This window comes from Gallus gallus, chromosome 7, assembly GCF_016699485.2.
Source record: "Gallus gallus isolate bGalGal1 chromosome 7, bGalGal1.mat.broiler.GRCg7b, whole genome shotgun sequence".
In the NCBI taxonomy this organism is placed as follows: domain Eukaryota; kingdom Metazoa; phylum Chordata; class Aves; order Galliformes; family Phasianidae; genus Gallus; species Gallus gallus.
Genome location: NC_052538.1, coordinates 4019098 through 4045435, shown reverse-complemented (window position 1 = coordinate 4045435; position 26338 = coordinate 4019098). Strand labels below are relative to the sequence as shown.

General features: G+C 39.5%; 1 protein-coding gene across 2 annotated transcripts in view; it reads right to left on the bottom strand.

The window, feature by feature from the left end:
- SPAG16 (sperm associated antigen 16) overlaps positions 1–26338 on the bottom strand; it is a 348220-nt gene that overhangs the window by 157834 nt on the left and 164048 nt on the right. For both annotated transcript variants that reach the window (XM_421865.8, XM_040703739.2), the window contains exon 11: positions 12318–12461. In XM_421865.8, coding sequence (XP_421865.5) covers positions 12318–12461 — 144 coding nt within the window. The remainder of the gene's footprint in view (positions 1–12317; positions 12462–26338) is intronic.

Below are 26338 nucleotides of genomic sequence, written 5' to 3'. Positions count from 1 at the left end.
ATGAATAATTACCTTTATGACGAATAAAGTTTTCACATCTGCTATCCCATACCACAATTCCACACCCTGCCTGCCATGACATAAGAGCATTTCAGCATCCTACTGGAAGTGGAGGAGCTCATACTAGCTTGGCCAATGAGACCAAAATTGCAAATGCTGCTTACAATGAAGGTAGATTCAGTTTCTGGCCATACAGCTGTGCCATCTTGCTTTAGGATACTGCCAAAAGCAAACATGTTTTCCTATAGCTGTTATCTATTCTATACCAATACGTTTTCCCTCATCAGCATCAATATCAGTTCAACGCTTCCTATACAGTATTTATATTTTAAAAATAAATTAGCGTATTTAAACCACATAAAAACATGCACAGTGCCAATCAATAGCCATAAAATACATTAAACAGCATGTTAATAGTGCGCAATGCTTAATATCAACACCCATCTCATTCAGCATGTCTTCTTTCGTCTATTGGAGAGACTCCAAAATCTCAAATTCTAATGAAGGTCTGTTGATGTAGGCAAAAGTGTGGTTTGGAAGGAGTTCAGATACATGAATCCCACGTACAGAGCAGATTTATGACCCGCATTAACAATGATAAACTTGCACCGCAGTTCCTCTGTAAGGCAAAGTTGTGGATCAGCCATTTCTAATCCATTATCAGTCCCAAATGGCTGTCCAGTGATGCCTAATTCCAATCAATGGGCAGTAATGAACTACAGTCATCAATCTCATTTGCATGCTTCTACAAAGCATCATATTTAAGCTGCATATTTATATGCATAGAGAGTTCAGAGAGCGCATAAAGATTTCCCAGTCCGTGAGAAGTTCTGCACTGACATTTGAACATTTCCCAGGAACCTGGAAGACCAACTCATGCTGCGCAATGAACTCTTGATAGCAAAAGCTCAAGGAGGTGCTCATGACAGTGCACTAGTGCTTATATTCTGGGCAACTGCTGATCTCAGAGCCATGCCCTGCAGACAGGAATATACCCAAAGGCAGGGGATTAGCTAGTGCAGGCAGTGATCAATAACAAATTAAAGCGTGAGAATGAAGGAGGAGTTGAAATGCTGAATATTAACACAATCCTGGGTATAAGAAAAAGCAGCATTCCAAGTTCCATCCTTTAAGACAATGGCTTTATATGAGGTCACGCATCAACAGGGAGAAACAAAAAAAAAAACCAACCCAACACCAGAACTCCAAACCCAGCTCCTTTTAAAGCTGATCTAAGACATGGACACACAATGTCACCCTCTTCCTTTCTGTTCCCCATTAATTTCATATACGCACCACCCAAAAACAAAAAATACAATTACAAGCTGAGAACAGGCTTCCACATCCATGTCCTTCAGTGGTCAAGGAAATCTTGGTTGTTATTTCACAGATGGTCAGCACTGCCTGCTACTCATATCACTGCAACTGCTTTGTAACTGAAATGATCTATAGCACTGAAATGAAAAAAGCTGAGAGAAAAAACATATATGTAATAAATGACAGCCACACAACTCCTATCTGGTCTTCGCCCAAAACAAATTTTCCTCATTTCAACCATTCAATCTTATTGCATACTTATGACCATTTTGAATTCATTCACAATTGAAAGCAATAACGTAAATTCCAAGCCTGGAAACAAGATTCATGCCAGGAAATGCAAAATCTCCATGGGCTAATTTCAAAGCACACTGCCCAAGGGCTGGGGAATAAATTATATATGCTTTACGAAGAAAACATATTAAATACTAAAGGAAAACATTTGGAAGTGTTGCTACTATACAGTGGAAGGAAACAAGGTCAAGAACTAAGAAAGCATAATGAAATCCTTGCAAGGGTTAATTTTCTATATATGAACTAAAACATCGAATTTTAATTTTCTGGCCAGAAGATTAATGAAACAAGTCTACCATATTATTAAAAATAAAACAAAGCAAGCAAGCAAAGGAAACAAAAATACCAGACATCTTCAACTCAAAGCGAAAATTAAAATCAGTGTGAACACTTATATGAAACCTAAGTCACTTACCTTGAAAGGGACACTTCTGTATGATTCAATTTTTATTTTTTTTTCTAAGAAATGCATTCAAATATTTTGGGTTTATTTTCAACTCAAATATCTTACAAGCTGCCTCACAATCAAATTGCCTTTCTCCAGTCAACTCTAACACTAATGTTTCTTATTTTAACTGCTACACATTAGGAAATGCACATTTTAACATAACGAACATAGATATCTCTCCTTACCTACTCCACTAGAAACCCTTGCAGCAGACTTTAGGGACAAAGCAATTGCCTTTATTGCACAGAAGAAAACAATAATGAAACAGGAATGTTAAAGACATCAAGATTATAATTGCAAACAAAGAAACAGAACACAAAAGATTCTATTATAAGAGATGTTTTGATGTGTATAACAACCCTGGAAAGAGCTGGAGTAAGATGCCTGGCAGAGCCACAGGATTAAATTGACAGCAATGCCACCAACCCAAGCGAGGAATCAGTAAGCATTCTGTATGTTAACTCCAAAACCTCAAGCAACAATGAAGCTAGAAGAAAACCTGAACTACCCAAAGCCCAGAGCATTCTGAGTGAACAGTATCTTTTTCTCAAAACCAAAGCAAATGACTTGAATATCTGCAAAACAGCATTACCTCTGGTGACTCATGGACAACAGCCGTACTAGGAACAGCTGAACCTAAAAGCCAGGGTGAAGTGTACAAAGAGAACTGCACAAATGCCATGAAGTGCCAACAAATTTCAACTCAATGTTCACAGAGCATATTCATGGCTCTACTGAAGCTGAACTAATACATTTAGAAATATACCACTTTATTAGTACTCTATAAGATACTTCAATTGCATTTTCCTCTTTTTCCTTTCTAACGAAGAGTTTATCGTAAGAAGAGAACTTTTCCAAATATATTCTATTCCATTTCTACACCAGATCTGACTATCCACATAGCTGATCAAAAGTTCTCTTACTTTCTAAGCATCTAAACATTTAAACCAAACCATTAGAGATTGACTACTAAAACTTTTGTTGTAAAGAGAACTATTAACCTCGACATCTGTTTTGGGAAGCTGAAGATTATCACAGTGCCTTTTCAACCAATACGATAAGATTGGTTTTATGATCCCAATGGCACCTACAGCTGTTCGCAGGTCTACAGTACACACAAGCAAAGAACGTAACATGCATAACAGTCGTTTAAAAATAAGACCATTTCTATATAGGCAAAGCATTGAGTCCATTTGAAAATTATTTACTTTATAGACAAGGCAAGAATTTAAGTGACGTTATAAAGATAAGATAGTTAAATAGTAATGTAAATAATGCTATATAAAGACCAGCTATCTTTTTTGCACCATTAGGAGTTCAAACGCATTTACGGTCACGCATTACAGGTACGAAGACTTAGGTCGTTTAAAAGGAGGCTTTAAGGTGATGCTTTGTTTTTGTGATGGAAGGGCAACGAATTCACAAGTAACAACAGCATTATATTATCTGAGAGAAAAGAAAGATGCAAACACACAGGAAAGAGATTAGAGAAAATTAACCATAGAAGCCCTGCAAGAAATCCCAAAGAATTCCCGAGTTTGAATTAAACTGTTTGATTTGACCGAATTTAAATCCACTACCACCATAATTGAAACTGTTTCCAAGACAAAACCGAAGTGACAACATCAATCCTTTGTAATTCTATCTCACTTTGTCATCAAAAGTTGTTTGAAAAACCCAGCCAAGGATTGAGTTTATTTAAGAGAATTCACACATGTAGGACTGGCCAGACATCAAAGAGAAAACATCAGTAATTAAATATTTACTACACAGAAAAGTAGAGAAGTATCATCCAATAAAATATATTACATAATTAAATATCCCTTGCCTTTACTCGCTATTTATTTTGTGAGGGAGAGAAATCCTTCCTCAAACCCCTAGGTGCACAAACAACTGGTCTCAGCAGAAAGCTCCAAAAATGAAAGCTTAATATTATCCCAGCGTTCATTTTCCAAGCCATTGGCACTTCTGGCGACCCTGCACCCATCCCCTGGTGGGAGAGATGGGATTCTGTGGCATGGATTTGGCCTGTGGGCTGGTTGGGCGCTGAGCTGCTTGGGGGCTGTCTGCAGGGTGCTGCTCTGAGCCATTCCCAAGGTGTCCCGCAAGTCTTTATGATATCCTTTTAAAGCAAGATTACCTCCAACTTTATTTGTCAGCATCTTACAGACACGTAAACTGCCTGCTCGTGCTTAGCCGCGCTCTTCCGCTGACAGCAAACTGCCATTAGGACAGCACTAGCTCTGGGGAACAAGGGACAAACCTAAGTTGGTAACTTGCTTGGAGGCTCACATAAGCATCCTGTGAAAGGGAATTTACATTTCAGAAGCCACATTCCTTTCTCCTTCCCCCAAGAAACAGGAAAAAAACAGTTATGCCTCTCTGTATGCACATAAAAAAGGAAAGTAACACCTAGCAGACAAAACATACAAACAAATGAATAACCCAGCTATGCTTTCCACAACATTTACAACTACAACTCCTTTACAATACACAGGAAACATACAAAAGAGACATAAAACAATCGGCATCAGCATCTTATCATAAATTTCTAAAACGCAGAAGACCTGACTTCACTTCAGATGCAAAAAAGCCCCAAAGCCTACTGCAAACCACTCGCACAACACCCAGCCTGAAGGCATTCAAAACAGCTCCCGTTGTACCTCAGCTCTTAAAAGTCTGAGCCATACCTGCAAATCAGCAGAAATAACTAAAAAGACACTCAACAAAATGGCACTGATATGAAATTATTGCTCTTAGGAACAGGATGGCAGTTCATCTTAAGCCCTCTATTCATTAGCTTTACACAAAGATTTCCAGATGTTTCCAGTGACTGACTTCTAAACTTTAACAAGTATGTAAAACCACCTGTGATGGTAACCACAGAGTGGCTTCATCAAATGGCAGCATTGTATTACGGTGTGTTTTCCTCCTGTAATTATCTGAAATATACATTTGGACTGCTCCTTCCATCAGCTAGTTTCCTCTCTTGGCCTGTCATCAGTGTCTCTCTCTCCTGCTGCTTGCTGAATTATTGTAATGGAGATATTATTAGCGAATCACTAACTTGGAGTGGTCAATATTTCCACCAACCAAGAAGAGAAGCCAAAGATGGTTTTCCAATAAAGCACAGTCGTTCTGGGTGAAAAATGAAGCCTATTCAGTAACCACACTATGGAAACACAGATTGTTTGCTTTTTAAAAAAATCAATGTAATGACAGACTTTTAAGGTTCCTGATATAAAAGAAACACATTGCATTTTGTATTTCATCCTGCAAAGTATTTCTAGCTTTGAACTGCTGTTAAAGGACAGTTCTGGTAAGTGAAGAATTTAGTTAGAAAGGGAAAAGTAGTGCACATTCCCAACAAACCTCCACAACTGAAGCAGCTGAGCCTCAAATTCAAAATTTACACCATAGCAACGTGATTTTTTCTTCCTATTGGTATGGGAAACTGTACTTCTTTAAAGTAGATGCAGCAATCTCTGTAGAATGCTACCAGCCTAATTACGAATGACTCTGAAGTCAAATAATGCGGATGGCCCACAGTCTGCTGGTACAACCATCACAAAGACAGAAGATAAGGTGGAAAAGGATGACTTCACAGCAACAAAAATATCTAGAAGTTTGGACATCCGCTTGATATCTGGCTCACATGAGAAAATGCTCCTCAGCGTGGCAGGAGCAGCAGAAAAAAAGGCCAATTCTGCATAACAGAACAGCATCTAAACACGTAGCAAAGTTACAATTATTACCATCCCATATTTTCCAAAGGCATACTGCAGAATTGATCTCTGAAGGAAAATAAAGCAAGATACATACATCACTTTTTCTTAAAGCACATACTCACCAACAGTTAACACGTCACTCTGAAATGATATAAAGCTTATTATAGATACACATCCCAGAAAGCCACAGAGAATAACCAGCAGTTGAACGTGCCAGAACAGATTAGTATGGGTAGAAACATTTGGCTTGTGAGAGTGGGTAGAAGGGGAAAAATTTTAATCAAATCCATTACCTGGTTATCGATTTCTTTTTGCCAGACTGATCCTGTAGAATACTTATAAAGCCTCTGACATTGAGATGTTTGGCCAAAGATATTGGATTAGTCTAAGCAGAAGCTGGGCTTCTCATGTAATCTCTCATATTTCATTTATATGTGATTTATTCCTTTGTCCAGCAGAGGCTTTTTATTGATAAAAATAATGAGATTGAGAATCCCAAAGGAAATGTAATGCCCACCCACTCAAGCATGCTTGTGAAGTAAAAATAGTAGGCTTTGTTGGCTTCAGAGAGAATGACGTTATGCAAAGACTGTTTCCTTGTATAAGAAGTTCGAAGCTTGCCAAAGACTTTTGAAATAAACTAAACTATTCTTGAAATGTTATCATCCTTGAAAACACCAAATCCACGGTTAACGCTGTATGCTAGGGAACTGACTAAAAGATTTCTGAAATAGTCTTTTCCCTGCAGAATAAATGAATGGAGTTTCCTGGATGAGTTCAGTTTGATGAGACATTGTACCAGATGCGTAGTCTGCTAAAAGCGACGCGTTACACACAGCCTGCTGGGTGACTGAAAATCAATCATGCCACTCAGAAGAACTTTCTAACTATTGTCAAATTGAGTATGTAACCTGGTACCTGAAGGCTTTGTTGAACTACAGGAGAATCAAAGATTCTCTAAGAAATTAAATCATTATGCCTTTATAACAGAAATACTGTTCAGAAGTCCTAAGGAAAATGTGCAGGTCTATCTTGCATTTCTTTAATAGCTATTAACAGTAATAAAAGGATAAATAAAAAACATCTGTTTCCGTAGGAAATCCTGAATAGGGCTTTAAACCATCTATGTCAAGGCACAGATCAGGAAAATTCTATTTCACTGATAGCCAATGGAGACCTTCGTGATTAACATGAGTCTTACAGCTCTTTCTTATGTTAATTCTCAGAGCAGATTTAGCAGCTTTTAAGTCTCAGCCTTGTTCTGTGCAGAATGTGGTACTCAACATTTATGACTGAAAAACTAGCAGAAAAAGTCTTCTAAAGATCATCATTCATGGACCATTTATTTACAGCCACCTCTGAGCTCCCATCACCAAGGGGACCTTACTGAGAGGCTCTTAGGTGTAACACGAGCTCTCCCAACCAGTCTTAGGTTTTGAATACAGTGCTCATATCAATGACCTCTCTTGAAACCATCTCAGCCCTTCCCCGAGGCTTTAGTAGGGTGTCATAAAATTTGGGGATTTTCACTATCAAGCTTTTCTTTTTTTTTAGTTTTTTAGTTGCTATACATAACCGAAGCCAGCCATTTGTTTTAGCGTCAGGTTATCTGTCTCGCTCTCTTCAAACCCTGAAGCTGTTTCTTCACCAAGCACTGATATATGAGCGCATTATTATTGTCAGGAAGGCTGGCATGGATCACCGCATCAGTATCTACCAGTAATAGAGCCCTCCTCACCAGTTTGGTCTGTAGGGAGTCAGGAGCTGCAGAGGTAAGGGATGAAAAAAGAGGAATGCTCTGTATTTGCAATTCAGCTTGATAATCAAAGCACTCCACCTCTCAAGCTACACAAGTGTGTCCAATGTGAGATGCTGAAATTGTACATACACCTGCCAAGCTGTCGAGTCTTGTTTTTGCTCCTCAGCATCTCCCTCCTTCTCCAAGCACAAGCCTTCTGGGACTCAGCGAGCACTGGGCAGTGTCAGATTCTGCCTGTTACTGCTGAACAACTGATCACAGCTGTCTTGAAATCCTGCTCGCTCCCTACTTCCCACCAATGCCTCCCCTACTCAACCCAACCTCTCTTCCCCACCATTCCATCAGAAGGTTCTCCATGCCCTCCCTTCATTCCTCAATTACTGCCTAGCTTTAAGGTCACTGCTTTCCTCTTTTCACATTACAATTCATCTCTGGATAGGTTTTTATTTGTTGTTGTTGGTTGTTTTTTTTATTTTAAACAGGCCCATTTGATGAAACAATACAAAATTTAAATCATGTTAAAATAAAACCGAGGACTTAACTGAGTAATAATTCATGTCAGTTTCTCAGCTTATTCTGACTTTTTGATTCTAATCAGGGATTCTTTTCCCCTATTTTTTTTTTAACCTTAGTTTTTGTGCAATGAGGAAATCAGTTCCACTCTAACAGCCCTACTTCCAGAGTTGCACATTTATCATTCACTGCTCTTCAGAACTGAGAACATATCATTATCTTCCTCTCATTCAGGATCTCCAGTCACATTTTGGACTTGGGAAGCCACCATGGTACTCAGGCACTCACAGCACCACACATTTCAGGGTGGAAAAAGATTATTCCAAGCATCCAACTGTATTTTCCATATTATATCCTATGCTCCTCATGCCTTAAACTTCCCCTGGAGCCATGACAAAGCTAAAGCAAGCAGCTTTTGGCTGCTTCTACGTTAGCCAGTGTAAGGTTGGTAGCAACTGTGCACTGCTTCGCTTTACACAGTTGGAAGAGACCTTGATTTATAGGCCAGCACGTTGATCTTTCTGCAGACCAAATATTAATACACATTTCATTGCTGATCATCACTAACCTCTCAGTCTCTTCAGGAGCACCAAAATCTCTGCTGTCAGTAGCCTCCTCTGATGTTCTGCAGAATCCCCTAAAAGCTTCTGGAAAATTCAAGTCCAGCTGCAAATATTAATTCCTCCCTACCCTTTATTCAAGGCCTCACATCCACCTTCTTAAGATATTTTGCTAATTCTTTCTGCATCCTGTCCTTGCATGGCACTTTCCTATCCACGCAGATTTTTGTTGATGTAACATCACCCCCTTTAGCTTTGATAGACATAATCTAAAGCTGCTTCTGTTCTAGGAAAACATGGATTGTTCTTTCGGCTCAGCATCTCATCTTTCTCTTGCTCTGACCTCATCATCTCCTTTTTCTAGGGTATTGATCATAACTACCTTTATTTTGATGCACTTACCCTCTCTCTTTCCTCTCCCTTAATTACCGAGGAGACAATTCCCACCTGCAGTTTTCCAACAGCAACAGAACTCACAGAAAATCCATGCAGCTCAAGGTAACTGTCATGGCATTTTTTGTTATAATAAACAAACTGATAGCAGTTTTGATTTCTTTGCTCAGCAACTCCTTGAGTTCAAATAGCAACTGAAAAGATACAAGCAATTTGGCCTCTGTCTCAGGTGAACAGGCAGCTACGAGGAGCTGACAATTTGACAATTTTCAGTGCAAGTTTTAAATAGCTTTCAGAACGTACAGTTGGTGCTTTTTTGTTTTTTGGTGTTTGGTTTTTGGTTTGGTTTTTTTTTTTGCAATTTGAAAGTTTGTAAATAGAAATTCACTGCATTACACAGAGGTGAATGCTTGCATGAAAAGGGCAACAAACATTTCACAAGAGTTGACCTGTTGAATATTTATAAATACATTAAGGATACTACACATTAATACAGGCAGACATATGTGCTTAGCACGAATACGGTGTTTTACAGTTCACCAGAACTTCCTAGGACATTAACACACCTCTGCTACATCACAAAGCTTAATTTTCCAGCCATTCAGGAATGGTAGTAATGAAGATAAATAAATCCAGTACATGCCCTGAAATATCTTAGTGCAATCAGACTGAAGTTCTTGAAGGTATAGCAAAAACATCCCCAACCTATTCGTTGGAAACTCTCAAGAGATGCAGCTTTTGCCCACTACTCCAAACAACTCAGTCCAGCTGGTGACTATAGGCAGACTGCGCAGCTCTTCAGCTAACAAGTTCACATGGATGGCTGTGGCAGCAGTCATTCAGGCTCCCTCTCTCCTTCATAAACATAAAAAGCAAGCTAGAAAATATTCCTATTACAATAATGTAATTCCTGTGATAGTTTACAGCAGTGACAGGCACTTGCAACAGCTAATTCATCTACAAAGTACCAATCAGCCAGACTGGAGTCAAAAGAGTGTTTGTTTTTGAAGTTTGACCAGTTGCCACCTAGCCTTCAAAGAGGAAGCACTGTTCTCCTCCCTCCATCCAGCTGCTGTACTCTGCTGATGACAGGACCTGTTTGAAGTTTTATTTAAAAAGCTCAAGGCAAAATTCTGCACTCAGATCTGCAGAGAGCATCACAAGTGATGTTCCACTCTCCTTGCACACACAGAGCTGGTCTGCTCCTGTTCCAGTGCCCTGGGAGCCACCATTGTGCAGTGAGAACCTATAGGGAACAGATTCTTTTTACAGATGGAAGGGCATCAGGCACAATGTAACAATACAACATATAGACGGGAGATACAGCGCATCATGTGTTCTCATCTACCCACTACATACAGAATATCTTTCAGACTAAAGGTGGAGATTGATCTAAACCTGATTTTATAGATGGAGAAAATGAAAATTAGAGGACAAGACAGACAGAATGTAGAAGTGAAGAAATTTAACCCATATTTCCATATCGCAATTAAACAGCCCCAAAATATTTTTCTTCTCAACTTCCGGATGAACATCCTACTGAATATTTAAGGTAGAAATAAAACTAGGCTATCTATATTTGATTCCTAAAAACTTTCCTGAGAACTTTCCATTTCTACTTCATTATTTTCATTTCTGGAATACCTGATGCACAGGAGGGAAAAAAGGTATGATTAAATGCCTTCTGTCACATTATATATTTTCTCCAATAACATAAGACAATATTGTAGAAGCACTGCTTTTGAATCATTCCAGAGCATTCAGCAGGAGTCAATTTATACTGCAAGTGAATAATGATGTACCTCAACTCATTTTAATTTCAATAATTGAATGAGAAATAGGAAAGTCTATTGAAAGGACTGTATTCTGGTCAAAGACTAATGAGAAAACAGTTTTGAGTCTTTGAGTCAGCGGGTGTCATGGTAACAATGCATTATCGAAATCTGATTAGCATGCCCAGCAGCTTTATAAATGATAACATGCTCTTCTAATTGTATTTCCCTTCCTTTCCCTACGATGAGTTTTATATTCATAACTGGTAAGAAGCAAGGCAGCATTCTGTTCAGCTAAAAGTTAGGCTTAGGATGTCCAGCATGCTCACAAACTTGGTGCAATCTGTCACTCGATAATGGAAAATTTTTCCTACAATCTTAATGTAAGAAGCTGAGACTTACTTTCTCTCCTCTTCCCATCTCAACTATATGGGATTTTGAAGTCGCATATCACTCTTTCCTTTCAAATCTATGGAACTGTTTCTAAGCATATACACGTGAAATAGAATAAACAGAATATCATGAAGCATGAGTGTCTTATGAAAAGGACTATGTTTCACGGGAGGAAAGGTGCAGAAGTAAAGCAGAAGGGCTTAAAATCTGTCCCAGGAAACATTACTCCAGGTTCCTGCAGTTTTGAAAGGTGGGATTTTAGAGTGTTTGGAGGACTGCAGACACATTTAACTCACTACAACATCAAAAATTGAGAGGAATTATGAAGTTAAATAGGATTCTTTTCCTTCTCATGAAGGAAAGAACTAACACAGATTAATAAATACAATGAAAATAGGAGTTTAGAAGTTTAGTAATACTCTTCTTATAAGCGAACCAGAGGTGAGTACCATAACAGACCTTTACTAACAGTAAAAAGTGCTATCACAACTGCAGCCTCAAAAAATGTGAAGCAAAATCATTTCAATATACAGAGACTCAATCTTAAAAAAAACCAAACATTTTCTTACAGTTAAGAGTACTATTTCCATCAGAATGGTCAAGAAATCTACTAAACTCTGGCTTATTTCTGGGACCACTAAATACGTACTCTAAATGTTGGTTTCTCATTTTCCACGTTCATGTTTGTCTATTAATTCAGCTTCAAAACTGTATAAAGAAAAAGGAGAAAAGCTCATGCTCTTATTCTCCAGGTAAGCTAGAACTCATCTAGTCACGTGACAAAGAATGCTTCATACAAGAAAACAAATTTTCTGTATTTTTAGTAATGGAATCATGTTTGTTACAGTGCATGGACACAAAAAATAAGCGGCCAACTTGATCTAAAAGCTTATTACTCCTTGCTACGTGCATTGGCACGTGGACAAAGTTTAAGACGTACAAAATACTAAAAGCAATCAATGTTAAGTCAACACAGCGAAAGCCAAAGGAACACTTATCTACATGTTTGGAAATTCAGCAGAGAGCGCAGGGTTACACTGAGAATAGAAAGTCATCAAAGCAGGCCAGTGAGCAAAGAAAGAGCAAACAAGCACTCCCCAGAAGAGATTAGCACTTGTTCAGGGGACTGTTTGCACTAACCTTGGATGGAAGCAGCAGCCCGAAACCCAATCAGTGTGACCTTCACCCACCATGATGATGTCCCCATCACGTAAAGCCCACATTTTCCAGAGGCGGTCATCACTGCCAGTGACTACCATGTCTTTCAGGGGATGTGAGGCCAAGCTGCAAAACAAAAGAGAGGAAGGTCATATTACGTATCAGAATCATTTCAGCAACATCTAAAAGTGACTATTTCTGGATGGACTAAATAAGCAATATCATGCTCTCTATCGCAATCAGAATTTAAAATATGAATTTAATAAGAATTTAATATTTAAAATATTAAAATATCATGCTATGCAGATGAGTTTCTGCTTCTACTGATGAAAAGAGCAGAACGACTGACATCTGTGAAACCAGAGTTGTTTCCACACCCTCTTGAAGTACCAGTGGATTAAAATACTTGAATATATGTTTCTATGCACTTCAATTGTTTTTAGAAAAACCCAACAAGGTAACACATAAACAAGCACAACGAGTGTGAATCACTATTTCCCACTCAAAATAATTTCAGAAGTACTGGCTTGTCAGCCTGCTGCTGACAGTTGAAGGGAATAAGGACAAAAGGACTGTTTTCTCCACCGTCCCCATGGGTCTGAAGTCTTCTAGCACTAAGAAATAGCTCAAATTGCAGTCCAGCAGCTACTGGCTCTGCCATCACTTTAGCACCAATTCACTAGGATTAGGCTACGGTCAGAAAATCCATTTCAACTCTATACTCAAATCATGTAAACATGTTTTCCATTTTGTATTATGCAGCACACCGGGACATAATGGAAATCACATACTTATCACGTCCCTATACTGCAAACTTGGTTTATTTTTGATTTGGCAAGTGTAGCACAGCCCAAAATGGATCTAGAGAAGAAAATAAATCTGTTGGAAAGGTAACAAGTGCATATTTTATATAGATTTGGTTATTTGATTTAAATTATTGTTATGCTTTACCATTTGTTGAACATCAAAAAGTGTCTAGGAGCTGAATGAAGTCCCAGTATTATTTAAACAGACTTAATCTGGAGTTCAGAATTAAAACGCAATGAAGGAGAAAGGAATCACAACCTGTACGTGCACCTATTTCAGTTGTGCACCAGAGCTGACAGTTTTCAGAGAGAAATGCTTATGAAACAGTACCAGAATAGAGAGAGAAGATGCCAAACAGCCAAATGGGAAGAAAAGAGAGGTCATAAAAGGCACACAATTACTCTATTACAAAAAATATCTTTTTTAAAACAGTATCTTCCTCCTGCACTGTCATTATTTCATAAGATTCATAAACCAGAACTGCAGTTTCTACTATATGGGGAAACATGATTCCCTCCATCAAACTGATGCCAAAAACACACTTATGTCAACTAGCACATCTGTTCCTGCAGTGTAAGGCACAGTCTAGGAAGATTCCTACAGATTCAACACTTGGATTCATCTGTTGGAACAAGATACATGGATTTTACTCATTCTCCAATTTCTGAGAGAGAAAAACAGTGTTTTTTGTCTTGACCTAAAAATAAGAGCAACTTCCTTTGCATTTGCAGGGAGAAAGGAGGAGGGGATGACATTATTTAAATTCTCCAGAGATGCACAGAGAGCAACTGTATCATTTAGATTGGCCATAACAGATACGTAGGAGGGCAAGGAGGGAAGAGAAATAAAAGGAGAGAATTGAAAGCTTGAGAAAGCATGCCAGTGGCTTGCAAATTACTGGGTGAGAACAACTCTCCCACAATTCCTCTACTATCAAGGACCTCTGACATGCCAAAAATCCTGATACAACAACGCTTTCTGGAACACACTCAGGCACATAACACTATGACATGCCAAAAAGAGGATCCAGCTTCCCAGAAAAAATGAGTGGGATCTCTACAAAGATGAATCTATCAGGACTACATGTACTCTTTCCTCAGGCTCTGAAACATCAAGACAGGTTGCATTAAATAGAATCTTTACTGGCATGCACACAGAAGTGCATCGCATATAAGCATCATATTGATTAAAGTTTTTCTCATAATCCACTTCAGATAATTCAGATAGCAAAACCTCCATCTCTCAGTCTCCAATTCTTCCCTTAAGGATATTTTGTTAGTTGAGTGCACGCTTATTAAGACTTTCTATCAGTTTTTTCTCTTATTATAAGTCTTCCTAAATAATTGCTTTTGTAGATGCATTATAAAACTTATACCAAATCACCATGTAATCTCTCACTGTAGATTCAAAGGAAAGTTGACACAATGGCTTCCTTTGGATCCCTCCTTGCTTTCTGAACAGACTCTACTCCTGGCTGAGCTGCGGTTGCCCATCGATACGAGCTGTGCTGCCAGGCATCCTCATCTCCTAGGAACACTTCTCCTTTCCTCCACCCTCCCAACGCATATCCAAGTCCAGCTTTTGAGAAGTCTGAACTTACTCAGTGATATGAAATTTCTGGAGAGCTTAAAAGACAATCCATCAAGTGTATTTCGTGTGGAAGAAAATTTCTGGTCATCACAACAAAGCCCACAAGAATATATTTCACAGACCTTTAATTGCAGTACTCTTACAAAAGTTGCTGTCCAACATTTTTTTCCTCCATGCCAAATTTGTAGGGACACAGTGCACACTATTTAATTAACACGGAGCATGTGACATAACCACTGTTGCGCTGCTTCTGAGAAAGGGAAGCCCATTCATCCAAAGAGAGTTCTATACGCAACGTTAATTAGGCATCCTTGTCTTCATTTCTGGCAATGCAGCACTCTATAGATTTTTGCTTCATCTCTGTTCACAGGCTCTAATTATTTCCAGCACAGGTGACTTTGGGTAGATTGCAACAAAAATCAATAAAGGAACATGCGTGATAGAAACAGCGGTTTTCTCCTCCTCCGGGATGGAAGTGGGATCAGAAAAGACTCAGTCAAGAAAAAGAAACTCAAAGATTTGCTGCTGTTGAGTGTATAGGTACCCATGTTTACACAACTCATTCTGGCATTATAAGCCATTCTCATTTCTTCAGCACTCACCATGGTAGATATATAATGCTCCCAGTAATTTGCTTTCAAAACAATTATCGATCATTCTAATTTATTTTGAGCAATACATAAAAATATGCTATCTTCAAGATGCAAAACACTTTCAGTCTCAATACGCACTGCATTTGATCACTTCACATGTACAAAAATCAATCTGCTGGTTAAAAAGTGTTAAAGCTGTCTGTGTAACCTTAACTGTGTGTTTGTTTTAACACCAACTACATTGCATAGGGGCAACGGAGATGTCGGCTTGATAAGGAAAGCTTCCTGGCAATAAAATTTCTGCAGCACTGGAACCGACAGCTACCTGCCATTGTTAGGCTAGTCTTAAAGTTCTCAGAACATCTCGCACCTATTACCCAGGCAGACCAGACTGGTTGATGCCTGAGGTACCTCCAAAGTCCTACAGTAGCAATGCTCCTTCGGAGCCCCAGTTCATTCAATGCACAAAGCAACACTCATACCTGAAGGGCAAACATCCACTTAATAAAAGCACCACCTCAACACACTTCTAAGAAATAACTGCAGTTAACCCCAATTTCACAGATGCAGGACACTAGGGCATAAGAAAAAAATCAACTATTTTTTCAAAAATAATTTCAGGAGTTAGAAGAGGTCACAAAAAAAAAAATACTGGATATTCAGCAATTCTACTGTACAAGATCTCAGGAGACCACAGTAGCAGCAGGAGTCCACAACTCTAAAATTAACACAGAATTTCTGAGAAGCAACACCCTGTTGAAATTAACAATGGCTCAAAACCCAGCCCTATAATGGAAACGTGGGGAAACACAGATCTCTCTACCTCTACCATTAAGCTCTCCAGGCATGCTGGAATGAAAAAGCAGAACAGACTTTGAAGGCAGGAATATCACAGGCACCGAATTCAAGAGGATGGCTATTCATTAAGGCCTCAAAGCAAAACGATGTGTGCCTAAATTTTAGGAACCGTTTTACTGAAATCAAGGATCCTCTTCACATGCACACACCTAATTACATTGCTGGAACAGGGCCGAAAAATCTAAAGAGTTTTTAAAAGCTGAAATTTTATTCCAGCCCCAATTTTGCTGGCACCTAGCTAGTGCTGAGACCCAAGAGAAGAAAACCAATCCGTTATGAACATAAGATGTGCAGGCTGCACCATGCAACTGCACTGCAGTTTTTTACCTCTTGTGTTTGTAGGAAAATGGAGGCCAGAAATCCACAGCACTTCAGTTAGGCCCCACATGCGGCCTATGCTGTGAGGAGGGTCCATGCCATCTCCCCTCTGCATCCTTGCTCTCTTAAGTTAGGGCCAATACAGAGGAAGAGCACCACACCGGAGTTTTACATCATTAGAAAAGCTGATTATTATCTGATGATAGCTCAAAAGGCCACAGAAAGCAGTCAAGATGGACTCCTTTCTCTCCTGTCACGAGCACTGCGCAGAGGGAGCAAGACCGAGTGTACAGTCAGCTCCTTTCTCAAGCACCTGTCAGCACACATTTTTTCCTCCTTATCTCCATAACAGCAGCAAAGACAATAGGATATACCAAAACGGCTCTCATGCTCAATTTCCTGTCAAAATCTGGTCCCCAGTGTAAAGTTTATCCAAGCTGCAAACAGCAAGGTGCTGACCTGAGGAGAGGCCAGGGGCTGCCCTGAGCCAGGCACTGCAAGCAGCACTCCCTGCTGCCCAGCCCACACAGAGCCCCCGCCAGGAGGATTTTCCTGACAGGAATGGCAGTCCATGCAGAGCCTGTGCTGCATCAGGGGAAGGTCTTCACCTTGTAAGTTTCTCAGCCTATCTCCTCCTCCTGCCCTGCTGAGCAAGCAAGCAGCTGGATGTGGTCTGGCCCTCAGCCACATCACCCAGCAGACACACCACAGAAGCCTCATCGGCCATTATGCCCATTACACTTTGCCCTCATTTGTTTTCTTTGAACCACATCTCAGTAGTACAGTTATTTCTACCACCTTTTCACCTTTGCTTGAGTAATCTGGTCTCACCTGCCAGTGCACTTGAGCAATAATTGTAACCCTGACACTTAATTCAGGGGCTTATTATGCAAGGGTAGCATAACTGAAAAGCTTTGCATTTCTGTTTGAGGTCTTAAAATGTCTCTTTGTAACAAAATGGAATAGGGAAGAAAGCTTTGAAAAGAGAAAAGAACTGAAAAGGGGAAAAAAAGGATGAAACAAACTATAAAGAGAATGTAAGAAGGAGAAAGCACCCACAGCACAGAGCTTGTATCTTTTGATTCATTTATGTAAGTGCAGTCTGTGACCGATCTCATTCACAGTCATGTTTAAAAATCTCAGTCCTGTCTGGTAGGAGCCCTGTCTGCTTCCAAAGTTCCCGTGACACAGGGATTGGGAGCAATTGCCATTGCTGGGACCTTACCATTTCTTGTTTCATCTGTCTTGCCTGACCAGCAAGGCTGGAGACAGTAATTAGAAAACAGTCATACAGAGACCTCAACCCACATTTCTATAAGGCCATAAGACTTATTTAAAATGCTATCTAATGTACTTATTCTCACCATTATGCACACCAAATCTTCAATCTTAGCTGCAAACTTATTTGTTCTTGTGGAAAAGCATAAATTCACACGCTTTCTAATTTGCTCAAATCAGCCCTCCTCTAAAAAAAAAAAGAACTTCAAAAAGCAAACACTACACAGCATACAAAGCCTCCACAAATAATTGTACTAAACGCATCATTATCACTCACAGATATAGACACGGTTGTAGTGATAAGTCAGTAGAGCCTATTTTGTGGTGCTCCGTGCTTGATCACTTTATCCACTGTGTTTGCTATTATCAAAACCCACTAATTTGTATTAGCTTTCTGAGTATTTGTAGCCTACCTAGGTTTTACTGCATTAGATTTGATTACGGGCATGCTGGGCCACTCTGAAATCATTATCTTCTTAAGAGCTAAGCTTAGCCCTACATCACATCTTAGAAAAATTCAAAACTATCATGTTGATTTGCATGTGTTTTATTTAGGTTTCAGGCCTTTGAAGATATACGCACATTCTTGAATTATGCACTGCCAGGAGTCCTGATCATTTCACCGCATATTAGCTTAGAAACATACATAATCCTTTTCAAGATAGAGCCCTTAATCACATCACAGAAGGAGAATTTTCCTAGAACCTGTATGATAACACATAAATTGTCTGTATTGTTATATACTCATGTACTGCAAACCTCAGCAACCCAACATTAAGACTTCCATCTAGAAAGCTTGTAAATAAAAACAGGCATGAATCTGTATCACTTTTTAGAGAATTCTCTGTTTATTCATTCCTTCCTTTTGCTTACAAGGTTGTTGATAATTACTGCTGGCCAAAAAAGTCACTTTGTCTACAATGTCAGCTGTCACGCACACTAGAAACAGCATTTCTAACCTGCCTAAAAACCAAAGCAGTGGGCAATCCAGGCAACCTTACTACAGAGAAAATGACTGTTTATTATTAGACTGCAGTTTATTATTGTTGTGCTGATCTTTTATTTTTCTTTTTAATTTCCATTGTCCTACCATTCAGATGATGACCAAGTTGGGCACAGAACAATGGACAGAGATCACATAGTTTGGAGATGCTTCTATGAGTCTAGATGTTCTTAAAAAAAACACAGAACAACAAACTAATCTGTGAGTCACTCTGAGTTCACAAGTCTCATATGCATCTGAATCAATTTTCCAAGCTGAGTCAACTTACCAGGTACCTGTCACACTGCAAGAAGTATTAAAGCTGAAAGAAAGAGCATGAGAGCAGCAACAAAAAACTAGAGGCAATGAAAACGTTCAAATATTCACGTCTTCCCTGTGACTCCGCTGGGGAATAAGAACTTACACCCCCCCCACCAGGAATGATTTAAACCATGGTTGGTACTGTCAGCAGCATAAAATTAAAGCATTCAAAACAACACTACAATCAGACTCCCCCAGGTCTGCACAGACTTGAATTCAGTTCTGAAAGAGATTTCATCTCGCATGACAACTCCCCAAACTCAGGTCAGATCATAGGCCAACCTTCACCAAGAGCCTATATATATATATATATATATATGTACATACATACACACACAGTTTTTTTCTTTACACCAATCCTGTGACAATGAACCACTTCACACACACACACAGGGCAAAGAGAAAGGAAATGCAGGCAAACCTGCATAAACCTTTCTGCACTCAATACATAATTGTTGCCTGTTTTTGACCTGTGCTTGTGGGGTACTGAGATAATAGCTTGTCTTCCCTTGTAATGAAAGACAAACTGCTTTTCTAAAAGGCAATTTTAGCTTGACCAACTTGAAAAGATGCAGATTGCTTTCTCGAAAGCTCCTATCTGTGGCCTGGTTTGAATTAGTTTTCATCATTACTGTTAGCAATTCCCAGGCTCCTGTTGCACGGCAGCTTTTTCACAGATGATTAGGAGCAGTGTTGTGGTATATAAGAGTTTAGAATGAATACTACTTGAAACTTACCAGTTGGTAAATTCTATTAAACTATCAAGGTTGCTAAAGAAAATATTTATAAATATAATTTGCAATTAGAGTATTAAAGTGTCAACTCACTTTTCTAAATTAATAAGAAATAAATGCATTAACTTTTCAAGGTCACTTTTCACCTGTGTTTCCTTCACGCAAACTTTCACAGCAGGGAAGGCTATGCTCTGTGCTCTGTTTCAGTACCATAATGCAGAAGAATGTTTCCAGAAACAGAATTAATGGAAGCTCTTGTGGAGAGAAAGTTGCATAACTGAATAGTTTCTTCACAGTTAGGACTCCAGTTGCATCCAGCACCAAGAAACAACACTGATACACAAAAATCACGCTCTTAATGCTGACAGTCTTTGTAATCAGACCTGTATGTATGAGAAAGAAATGGGTTTTGGGCTCAGAAAGGATCACAGTAACTCTCCAGTCTCTAGAGATGGATCTAGTCTCTAGTCTCCAGATGGAAGCTGCAGAGCCCCTCGCATTAGCTGCACAGTTTTCCCAACAAAGCAGGCCATTTGACTTGCTCTATGACGTTTCAAGAGAGAAGTTTTCCAAGCTACTCATTCTACCCTGGAATCCTGCACAGAATTACACAAATACGGGCTGACATACTCCAGTTTGTACCTAGGATGGATTGTGTAGATTCACCCAACAAACACTTGCGTAAGTTCTCCTTTAAAACAATGTTCTATATAACATGTCTAGGTGTTTGGAGGAGGGGAAAGACTCTTTTAAAGTGTTTTTTGAATGCTCATCTCTCTGAACGTAAACAACACTGATTTCCTTACTACTTCTCTCATGAATACAGAGAACAGTTTCTATCTCCTTAAATCTCATTTCTCAGATGGTTGTTATTAACATCTTAAACTCAATTCCCTAATTCATCCAATTTGCTAAGCTTTCTTAAAAGTCAAGACCAAAAACAAACACAATATGTCAGCTGAGGCTTCTTTAACCCTAACATGGTAGAAACCGCATCCCTGTTCGCACATTCCACAAGTGCCTTTCCCTAACCTCCAGAAATAGGTCATTAAAGTCTAAGTTTCCTGTTTTCCCTCAACACATATTCTGTTTTACATTTGTGTATCTGCATTCTTTTTCCTCAGTATATCATATGCATTTCACTGAATTTCATCTTGCTGATGAAACCTCGCCAATTTGTCAAGTTTATGTTGAATTCTGATCTGATAAAGAAAGTTATTTGCATCCTCTCTTAACTTAGTGTCATCTGCATATTTTATAAGCTACTCTGTATTCCATCACTCTCACTGCTAATGAAAACACTGAACAGAACTGATTTCCCAAGGAGGTTCTCAGAATGAAACAAAGACTGGAGTTCAGCCAAGAAATTCTTGCACCCATTCCATACCACTGGTTTGCAATAAAACTTACCTGGTGGAAATACACACAATAAATATTTAAAAACCTTAAGTGTAAGAGAAGCCAATATTTGTCTTGCTAAACTGTTGCAATAGTTAATAATCTTCGGCAGTTTACTCTCTCAAAGAGAGAATATCCAACTTCAAGAACTATAAACTTACTGCCTGATGGATTGTACTAGATAATTCCTTAAATATTCTATGGATTAATTTTTACAGACTAGGTACAAACTGATGTTAAGAAAGCGTGGGATATTTAGGAAGACTTGAACAAAAAAAAAATGTTTTAGGAGAATCACATTATTCTTCTGTTTATAGATGATGGGTTTGCTATAAAAAATACATACCATCACTTGAAAAAAAGAGACATCCTACTGAGCAAATCCTTTGAAAATGCATGACATGCAAGCAGTGTAATGATTATCATGATGTAGACATTATGTAAGCATCTTCTATCCACACTGGAAACTAGCAACAGAACAAGAAGGAATGGGCTCAAGTGGCACCAGAAGAGGTTCAGGTTGGATATTAGGACAAATTTCTTCTCCACAAGAGTGGTAATGCACTGGAACAGGCTGCCCAGGGAGGGACTGCAGTCACCATCGCTAGAGGTGTTCAAGAAACATATAGATGTTGTACAGCTGGACATGGTTTACTGGGGAAACATTGGTGGTAGGTGGATGGTTGGACTGGATCTAGGAGGTCTTTTCCAACCCTGGTGTTTCTATTACTCTATTCTGTAATCCTCCCACTGCTGGCTATTCCTCTCCCTCCTAAGCCAAGATGATACACAGTGCTCTCTGGAACATACTTAACCTTAGAGGCTTAGAGTTTTTCAGCTTTTTTCCTATTATCTACCACTGGATTGCCTTTTGCAATCAACAATGCATCTCCATTTAAGCTCCAGCTGAGGTTGGCTTTCTTGATTTTGTCACTGAGCCCTCAGGAAATGCTTTTACATTACCTGTCAAAGTTTTTACTTCTACTTCCCATATCCTGCCCTCTCACATTCCAGTTAATTAAGCAGCTCCCTGCTTAGCCAGAGAAACCTCCCACTGCAGTACCCTGCACAAAGGAACGGTTTGCTCCTGAGCACTGAGTAATCCTTAAAAATCAGCCAGCTCTCTGTGATGGTAGTGTCACAAGAGATGCAGCCCAGCAGTGTCCTAGGCAAGCCCAGGCATAATTCCATGAAGTCTAGAGCCCTAACACCGTTGCTCACCTTTCCAGCCTTCTTCAGGATCTTGTATTCATTTAGCTCATGGTTACCGTAGCCCAAAACACCCTTTTGCAGTCACATTTACTGCCTGCATGTGCAAGCAGCAGACCAATTAGTCTTTACCATTACTCCAGCTGGACTCTAGCATTTCATTTAGGCAACTATCAACGACACAGGCTAGAAACTCCCAATTGTTTACACATCACCATGCTTCCCCTCCCAGGTGCAGCAAGAGGCATGGCTGCTTTCCCACCTTTGTACCAGCCAAATTCCATTTATACCATTAGTATCTCAGCATTGTTGTAATGAGTACAGAACTTGTATTTTGACAAATACCTGGTAATACTGCATATGATGATGATCTCACGTAGAATAATAATTCTCATGAGTCTCTCAATGTCATATAGTTCTCTATACCCTCTGAGATGTACCAAACTACCTGCCAGATCCTGTAAATTTTTAGATTTTAAGATTGATCAAGAATGCATATGTAGTTAAAAATTACTGCTGGTAAGCATGAGACTCTCTTATATACATATGGGAGCATTTCAGTCCAGTTTCAGACTATCACTTCCTTAGCAAAGAAGTTCTCTAGAAGATATCTTTCTCAGTGCTCAAAATGTGATTCTTTTGAAGAGCAACATCTATAAAACAAACATTCAAGTAAGCCTATTTAGAAAGAAATGCCTTTTCTTAAGTCAAATCCAAGTAAAAGTGATGGGATACCAAATTACAGCTTTCCACTTTTCTTAGCATTCTGCTACCCTCTGCAGCCCCTGGCTGCACATTCAGAAGTGGTTCTATGTCTTAGGACAGTCCTAACAACCTGTATCTTCTGCTGTGCCAGGTAGTCAGCCCAGCAGCCAGCCTGCTAGGAGCAACCTCCTTTAACACAGCAGCACACAGGATTCAAGGACACTTTCTAGCCCTCATTGTAACCATTATGCTAGCTGCAGTTGTCTAAGGTTAACATCCAAAAGTGAGACTCCTGCAAAGACAGTGTTTATATACTGTGCTGGAAGGGTAAAAACATAGCAGCAACTGAAATGATTACTTATTTTCAACAACTGCAATTTTATAGCAATACTTACCTTAAGGGTCAGCATTTATCCTGCTTCCAAATGGCTTTTGATTCACTTCAAACTGAGCTACAAGGAAGGATAAAGATCAGTCTCAAAAGACCACCACCGTCAGTGCTCATTAACGAAAAGGAACAGATATGGACTTCTAAAGTATTCAGCACAGCCCTGCTTCTGGAGCATGGAAAAGAGAAAGAAAGTTGCCTAATGCATTGCTGGGAGACCAAGTCATCAATAGAAAGAAACTGTCTATTTACAAATCAGTTTATAGAATTTTATGACTTTTTTTAAGTGTTTAGCATCCTACATCTAAGTGATAAAATAACTAAGAAAGCCTCATTTCTATTTTTCCATCAGCACATTAGGTGATGCATGTGCAATGTAACACATCTGTTTACAAGAGAAAAATAGATTCCTGAACTTCGGTCAGCAAGCTGTAGCCTGAAGGTTGCTAAGGATCTATTAGAATCTGATCAAACACTACAAAAAAAAAAAAACCAGCTAGGTTTTCTACATGTAAAGAGTAGCATATCATTAAGATGCCAATGAATGAGGAGAGATTTCTACTTACTCTTGACATGAGACCAGACCTATAGAACAGGTGGCATAACAATGTTGTCCTGTTAAAAAAAAATAAGCATGCCTGAGAAGAATCTGGAAGAAATAGGGCACTGCATCTTGTGCACCACTGAGAAAAAAACCATGCACACTGCATCAAGACTTGCTGCTGATGAAGCAAAGGTATGAAGCTCAACCTCAAAGAACAGGTTGCTATTAGCAGTAAGGCACTGCTGCATATTTTACCAAGATACTGGATATTTAGTGAAGGGGAATTAGGACACTACATGAGAAGTGTTGCCAGCAGCTGCTCTAGAGAGTCCTTCTGAGTGAAATATTAAGATACCATTGATCGCCTGTTCAATCATTGATGAGACCATATTCTCAGCAGTACTTACGACGAGTGACATCTATACAGCATTTCCAGAACGAACATGCAAGCTTTCTGCAGGGCAGACCCCAGTTCCTCTGAACTCAAGATATCAGAAAATCTTGTAGACTAAAACTAATGGTTTTGTACTAAATAAAAACAAGCGAGCTAAACAAAGCTCTTTATCAGCTTTACACAATCCCTAACCAGCTGACCGAGTACGTGAATCTAGCCCTATCACACATACTAATCATAACATCCACACGCTATCCTTAACTTATCAACATGCAATGCAGTCTGATGCGCACACCCCACACCCCCCGTGCCCATGGCAAGCTCAGTGTTATTTAAGAATTGCTAGGAAGCAGAGAGAAACAACAGAACTCCATAATCTATTTGTCACAGGGGAAAAAAATCATCAGCATGGTAATTGTGGAAGAGCAAAATACTGTTTTTGAAGACCAACGCTGGCAAATTTTATACTCCACATAGTGAGAAAACTAATGAGGCACATCTTGGATTAAGTTTAGTTTTATACATAGTAGCAACATGATGCGACTCTGAAAGCACTAAATAACGCTTCTTATGTAAGCATTTTATAGTAGATTCAAGATTACAAGTTCTGCTCTACTGTCATACATAAACAAGAACTTAAATCATCAGTTACTCAGGAGTCAGTACAAACTATATTACCACTAATTGCTTTAATTTGGCAGAAAACTTCCAGTCACTTGGATTTTAATATTGTCTCATTTTCTAATGAAAAATCCCTGAAGTGTTTTGGAAGGTTGGAAAAAAAGCATGACTTCTCTTTTTATTTTTTTTTAAATAACGCTCACTGGGCAAAAGCATCAAAAGTAAAAGTAGCTGATGAAATTACTGAAACCACTACATATAAAGCTGCGGTCATCTAAGAGCAGCCTCACGATGTCCCCTACCACGTGGAGTACAAAGGGAAGCAATCCGAACGTGAAAAGCTTGAGCTCTCTATCTTGAACTGGCACCTGTACAGACAGAAATCCCTTACAATAGCTACAGAGAGATGGAAGTGGAGTGTCAGTCAGCAAGCAAGCTGCGCCGACACTTAAGTTCAGCACATCAAGTAAAGGTGACAGGCACAGCGCTCCTTCCTGCGTGGCTTTTGGCTTTGGCACTGTGCAGTAGTTTACATACAGAGGAAGTCTGTAACGCCAACAGAGATGCTGAGCTACTTTTTCCCCAGCTTACACCAAAGTGATCCAAAGGAACAAAGCAGGCCCAGACGTAGAGCTGCAAAACTCATCCTGTGCTTTGAAAACGGAGTAGGTACAGAGCTATACCTACAGAACAACAGGACGTCTGCCTTGTATCATGGGCTTCCACACACATCTGTCCTGAGATACGGTTGCTCCTAAGACAGTTGCCATTTTTATCCATCAGCCTCACTACAGCACATACATGGTGAGCAAAAGGCAGGCTTCCAAAGAGAGCGACAGGACCGTGCCATCATGCTTGGCCTGGGACAAATTTCTCTCAGGTCCTTGCAAATGCTGAGCTGTTTTCATACCAACACGTGACACTACTTTGCATGCAACATATAGTTCTGCAGTGCTCGTGCTCAAATCCCTGCTGCCAGACCCTCAAAACTAATGTCATCAACAGAAATGCTCTATTCATTCAATGAGACTCGCACAGAATCACTTAGAACGCCACTGAAGTTCATGGGAGTTTGGGCTGACAGCATTTCAGCAGGTAGTGCTATGCAAAGAGCTCCTTTGTGCGTCCTACTCTCTCTCTGTAAATGCCACAGATCAGCTGTGTGCCACCAGCAGCAGGAAACAATGCCCCACATCCTAATTCCACAAAGTAACTGCACTTACAGTAATAAAACCAGGATTTATAGAAACATCTACTTTAAAC